Here is a 6,387-nt window from a genome sequence, read left to right on the forward strand (position 1 = left end):
TTTGTAGAGATGAGATCTTGCTACGTTGCCCAGGCTGTTCTCAAACTCCTGGTCTCAAGGGATCCTCCTGCCTCGGCCTTCCAAAGTGTTGGGAGTACAGGCATGAGTCACTGCACCTAGTCACCATCTACTTTTTTTTTTTTTTTTGAGACAGAGTCTTGCTCTGTCACCCAGGCTGGAGTGTGGTGGCACAATCTTGGCTCACTGCAACCTCCACCTCCCAGGTTCAAGCGATTCTCCTGCCTCAGCCTCCGAAGTAGTTGGGACCACAGGCGCGGGCCACCATGCACAGCTAATTTTTTGTATTTTTAGTAGAGACATGGTTTCGCCATGTTAGCCAGGCTGATCTCTAACTCCTGACCTCAGGTGACCCGCCTGCCTTGGCCTGGTATTACAGGCATGTGCTAGTATTACAGGCATGAGCCACCATGCCTGGCCCATTTACTCTTGTAAAACAGATGGCACAGAAGGTCAGCTCCCCTGCATCTCCAATTGGCTGAGTTGCTCCTGGGAGGGCTGCCTGGAGGACTACTCTGAAGACACATCCGGCCTCAAAAGGAACATGCATTGGGTTGATTAGCAATGTCTGCATGGCACCTGCAGTGATGCAGTAACGTGCACTGCACAGCTCTGCATTCCCGTCTCCTAACATTAATACTTAACTGATCGCGTAACCATGTATTGAGGTGCCTGTTGTGTGCCAGGAAAAATTCCTCATGTGAAACTTCCAGGTGGTTCTCCTGCTGTTGAACATGACGAGATTCCTTTCTCCATTTAATACACGAGGAAAGAGAGTCTCAATGAAGGGACAGGGTGACTGGGGAGGCTGAGACAGGAAGATCACTTAAGCCTAGGAGTTTGAGAGCAGCCTGGGCAACACAGTGAGATCTTGTTTCCACCAAAAAATTTCCAAAAAAATTAGCTGAGTGTGGTGGTGCATGCCTGTAGTCCCAGCTACTTGGGAGGCTGAGGTGAGAGGATCAACTTGAGCCCAGAAGTTTGAGGATGCAGGGAGCGTGATCATGCCACTACACTCCAGCCTAGGTGAGAGGGTGAGACCCTGACTCTTAAGGAAAAAAAAAAATAATGAAGGAATAGGAACAGGGTTGCACAGGTGGCAAATGGTGAAACAAGAATTCAGGCTGGGCATGGTGGCTCATGCCTGCAATCCCAACACTTTGGGAGGCCTAGGCGGGAGGATCACCTGAGGTCAGGAGTTCGAGACCAGCCTGGCCAACACAGCGGACTCTCATCTCTACTAAAAATACAAAAAGTAGCCAGGCATGGTGGTGGGCACCTGTAATCTCAACTACTTGAGAGGCTGAGGAAGGAGAATCACTTGAACCTGGGAGGCGGAGTTTGCAGTGAGCCGAGATTTCACCACTGCACTCTAGCCTGGGTGACAGAGAAAGACTCTGTCTCAAAAATTAGAAAAATAAAATAAAAAATAAAAAAAAAATTCAGTTTCAGGGTTTGGACTTTAGAGCCCACTCTCCTAATGAAAAGACCAGTAATATAATAACAAAATAATAACAGCAAAGCGAAGCCGAGTACCTGCTCTCTGCCGTGCGCTGGGCATCACGACATTTAAACCCACTCCATCGGTTGAGTCTATTAATTCAAAATTCAATTCAACAAATATTTACTGAGGTCTACACATGCCAGACTCCACCCTCCTCATGCTGTCCTCTGACAGTTAGGTCACCTCTCTATGCTTCTCTGTTCTTCCTTAAGGAAGGTATGGCACAGAGATCTCACATGTATGGAGCTGGATTCTGAATTTGCATCCTGGTTCATTAAGAGTTTTGTGGGGTTTTTCTTTTCCTTGTTTATTTTTGAGACAGGGTCTTGCTCTGTTGCCCAGTCTAGAGTGTAGTGGTGCGATCATGGCTCACTGAAGCCTTAACCTCCTTCTGCCTCAACCTCCGAAGTAGCTGGGACTATAGGCTTGCACCACCCAGCCAGCTAATTTTTCTCTTTTTCTGTAGAGATGAGGTTTTGCCATGTTGCCCAGGCTGCGATCCTCCTGCTTTAGCCTCCCAAAGTGCTGAGATTACAGGTGTGAGCCACCATGACTGGCCCTGGAGGTGGATTTTGAATTTGCATTTAAGCTCATTGAGGTAAGAGTTCTATGTTGAATTGTTGATATTTGCTATAAGAGCCCAGTAAGCAGTTGGCAGTACACAAGCCACTGCTTCTGGACATGCTACATCCCTATTTTTTTTTTTTTTTTTTGAGATGGAGTCTTGCGGTCTTGCCCAGCCTGGAGTGCAATGGCATGATCTTGACTCAGTGAAACCTCTGCCTCCCAGGTTCAAGCAATTCTTCCACCTCAGCCAGGTAGCTGGGACCACAGGTGTGCACCATCACGCCCAGCTAACTTTTTATATTTGTAGTAGAGACGGTGTTTCGCCATATTGGCCAGGCTGGTCTCGAACTCCTGACCTCATGTGACCCACCCACCTTGGGCTCCCAAAGTGCTGAGATTACAGGCATGAGCCACTGCGCTAGATCCTATTTTTTAACTCCACTGAGCATGTGCAAAGTTTTCATTGACCTCCCACAAGAAATGGAGGAGACAGTATGAAGGGTCTCCTCCATTTCTCAGATGGGGACACTGAGGGTTAGTCACAGGGACCTATGATTTGTCCAGGGTGACAGGAAGAGGTGGAGGGGGTGGTGTCAACATCTGACTCCTGATCCAATGACCCCAGAGCCGAAAGAGTTACCGGCTGCCCCCCTCCCATGATGTCCCCAACCTGAGCAGAGTGAAGAGATGACTGGGTGGTTCAGACCCAGGTTCTTGAGGCCCAGCCTGCTAATCTGGCCACCACCCGTTCTCCCTCCCATCTGTGCCAGAGCTTAGCGGGACCAGTGTCGCGTTTCCTCTGTGGCTGAGCCGGCTGAGCTGATAATGGGGATCAGATTGATGGAGGCCACACCCGCCCAGCCCCAGCCCGCAGTAAGTGCACAGCCTGGGATGGTGGCTACATGGGCATCAAAGGGACTTCGGCGACTGGCCCCAGACAGAGATGGGGGGGTGGCAAAGTCAGGGAGGAGGAGGGCAGATAAAAGATGGAGGGTTAGGGAAGCTTCCCATTCTCTCCAGTGCTGCTTCTAAGTCTCCCCCGACTTTTGGTTTCTCTCTCCCTCTTTCTTCCTCTGTTTCCCTCTCTTCTCCACTGTCCTGCCCTCTCTCTGAACCGTTCTGTGTCCCTGGCCTCATCATTCTCTCTTCCTCTTTTCCACCATCGCACATACATCTGACGTACGGGTTTTGCAGGGAACACACCTGAGGCCACTTTTTTCCTAGAACCTCCTGTGTCTGACCCCCACGGCCCCCAGCTGCGCCCCCTGGCCCCAGTCACAGTGACAGATGCCTGGGTACCGGCGACAATAGGGCATTGAGTGGCTATGCATGGTGAGGCTGGGCTACCACGTGGTGCTGACTGAGCCTCCTACTTCTGGGCCCTTCTTCAATGCAGGGTCCTCCTGGTCTTAATTTATCACCTCTCTTCCTCCCAGCCTGTCCCCATGATACATCTCTGCCCAAAGGCTCGCTCACTGGAGAACCTAGGTCCTCAAGGCCCTTGTGTGACCTCTGACCACACCCTCTTTCCCTTTGTGCATTAGTTTCCTTTTTCAAATGAGAGAACCGATCAGAGGACGTCTAGGAGATGCTGGACTGTTGCGGGAGTTCTGAGATCCTCAGGAGGCCACACTCCAGTTCCCAGACCTGGGTGAACAGCACGAGGCCCAGAGAGGGAAAGGAACGGCCTGAGGTCACACAGCAGGTGAGCCAGGCCTCCGGGACCTCATTTCTCAGAGCCAGGTGGGCGGGTCCCAGGGTCCAGGAGGGGAGAGGCTTAGGCATGGAGGGAGCGCCAATCATGCCCCCACCCCCAGTGCTAGCCACGACTCGAAAAAGGGGCCCGGAAAGAGACACAATGCACAGAGACACACACGCAGAGACGGAGAGATAGGAAGAGTGGAAGAGGGAGGCCCAGGCGCCGGGACCAGACAAAGGACGCGCGGCGGCGCGGGGAGCGGAGTCGCGCGGCAGGGGCGGGGGTGGAGCCGGGGTGGGGCTATAACTGGCCAGCCCCGCCCCCGGGATACGCCCGGGCTGCCGAGTGGGAATCCGAGGGCTCGGGCGAGGCCGGGCCCCCGGGGCCCTGGGGGCGGGGCCTAGATGGGCGTGCCAGGGCGTGGCCAGGCAGGGCGTGGCCGGGCGGGAGGGGCTGCGCGCTCGGGAGCTGACCAGCTCCGTGGCTGCTGAAAGCACCGAGCGCGGGGCTAGCGGTGCGGGCGAGCAGGCGGGCGGGCCGCGCTCAAGGTCACCTCGCGGCCCAGAGCCTTGGCGAGGTGGGGAGCCTGGACCTGGCCTAGGGGGGCTGTCTCGGCCTCCCACCCCATCTCCCGGGGGGCAGAGACCCGAGAGCCGAGAGGTGCCCCCCCAACCCGCAGGCCCTCCTCTCCCCTCCCCCTCCCCGCAGCCCGAGGCGCCCGCGCGAGGCTGCGGCCCGCGAAGAAGCGCCGAGAAACAAAGGGACGCGGCAGCGGCGGCGGCGGGCCCGCGGGGCCTCCGGGCGCGCCCCCTCCTCTCCCCTCCCCGCTTGCCGCAAGGTCGACGGGCTCGAGGACGAGACGCCCGCCTCCCGGGTGCGGCCGAGGCCCAGGGCGCGCGATCCGACGCCACCCGCTTTCCCAGGGCTCTCGGGGACGCTTTGTCGCTTTGGCTTGGCCCAGCACCAGTGATCGGGCCCTGCGTTTGCCTGGGCGGCCTGCGGGGTCTGGGCCTGGATGGAGGAAGCATCCTTAGCCGCCGCGGCCCCTCCCCCATCAGGCCTGCTGGAGAGGGGGCAATCCCGCCTCCAGGGCGGCGTCGGACGCCTCCCGAATCGCAGTCAGGCTCCCTAAGGCCCCCTCAGACCAAGCTCTAAGCGCCCTCAGCACTCTGGGCGCGGCCCTGCCCACTCTCAGGCCCCGAGGCTTGGTCCTACCCCCCCAACCCGGGCCTAGCTAGGCCTGGTCCTACCCCCCCCCCGCCGCACCCGCCCAATCTCCGCGGAGCCTGGGCCCAACTCCTCCCCGTCCCGATTCCCTTTCGGCGACAGGGGAATACCTACAGTGACCATTCTTGTGTGCCCGGCGGGCGCGGTCCGTGTTGAGGGGGGCTCCGGGGGTCGTGCACTCCTAGGGGGGCGCCCGATGCTCACGCTGGGGTCCCGCCCGGGCGGCCTCTGGTGCGGCCGCTGCAGATGTGGCGATGAAGGCGGCGGCTCCCTCGAGGGCCAGGGACGGGCCCGAACCCGGGGATGCGCGCTCGGATGGCCGGGCCCCGGGGTGGCCTGCGGGCGGCAGGGGATGGAAAGAGGGAGCGGGCGCGAGGTTGAGGACGCCCCCTGCGCGGCCCCGCGGGGCCCGGGGAGGTTGCGCTTCCCGACAGAGATCGCGGCGCTCTGCCTTTCGCCGCCGCCCCTCGGTCGGTCCTGTCCGGTCCCGTGTGTTCAAGTCCTCTCCCCTCGCCCACCCTCCCTCCCTCCCTCCGGCCCGCGCTGCGCGCTCCGCGCTCTGGACCGCGCCGCCGCCGCCCCCAGCCCTTTATAGCAGCAGCTGCCAGCGCCGGCGTCGCTCATTGGCTGCGGCGACCGAGCTCCGCCTTTTCGCGGCTCCCGACGGCGCGGCAGGTGGAAGTGAGAGCGCACTGGTCGGGACTCTGAATCCCCCAAAAGCGCATCCTAGGTGCTCGGGTTGCCAGATTTGGGCCCTCCTTCCCTCGAGGCCCTTGCTTCCTACCTTGGCACCCCTTCTTGGGCTGGCTTTCGGGCCAGGAGACGGGCTCCCCGGAGCTGGAGGAGCCAACAGAGCGAGGAGGTATTAGTGGCCTGAATATGCGACCTTCCAGAGGTGCTGTCCACTGAGGGAACTGGAAAGGGGATCAGGAACCAATATTTTAGTAGGCAGAGGCCTGGGTCCCCAGATTTGGAGGCACCAGGTGTAGACCACCTCAAGACCACGGGGGAGGGTGGCTACTGTGGCCCTAGTCTTCTGCAGAAGGAGACTGGGACGCTGTTGGTTTTGAGTGAACTGGGTCCTTCTAGGGTTCAAAAGGTAAGGACTGGCACTCTCCAGTGCAAGGAAACTCCGCACTGCTCCGAAGGGGGTGAAAAGGTTTGGGGCTCAGTGTTCTGGACGATCATCGCTGGAGCCATGCAGCTCTGGGAAACCACGGATCCTTCTCGGACCCCACAGAACTGGGGTGGGTGGATCTGCCACATAAATGTCCTGGCTTTCTGGGCTCGTGATTGGTCCTCCTGACTGTGGAGTCATGCTCGCTCTCTGCTAGGGGGAACCTGGCCTCTCTCTAAGGCGTTGGGGGTGGCG

The 6,387-nt window shown here is 58.4% G+C and overlaps 1 protein-coding gene across 3 annotated transcripts in view; it reads right to left on the reverse strand.

The window, feature by feature from the left end:
- ELAVL3 (ELAV like RNA binding protein 3) overlaps positions 1-5,576 on the reverse strand; it is a 29,179-nt gene extending 23,603 nt beyond the window's left edge. For 2 of the 3 annotated variants that reach the window (XM_024236876.3, XM_024236875.3), the window contains exon 1: positions 5,130-5,576. In XM_024236876.3, coding sequence (XP_024092644.1) covers positions 5,130-5,138 — 9 coding nt within the window. In that variant the 5' untranslated portion in view covers positions 5,139-5,576. The remainder of the gene's footprint in view (positions 1-5,129) is intronic. The other variant, XM_054539751.2, reaches the window with a different exon arrangement.
- Positions 5,577-6,387: the final 811 nt, after the last annotated feature.

Source organism: Pongo abelii, chromosome 20 (genome assembly GCF_028885655.2).
Source record: "Pongo abelii isolate AG06213 chromosome 20, NHGRI_mPonAbe1-v2.0_pri, whole genome shotgun sequence".
Classification (NCBI taxonomy): Eukaryota; Metazoa; Chordata; class Mammalia; order Primates; family Hominidae; genus Pongo; species Pongo abelii.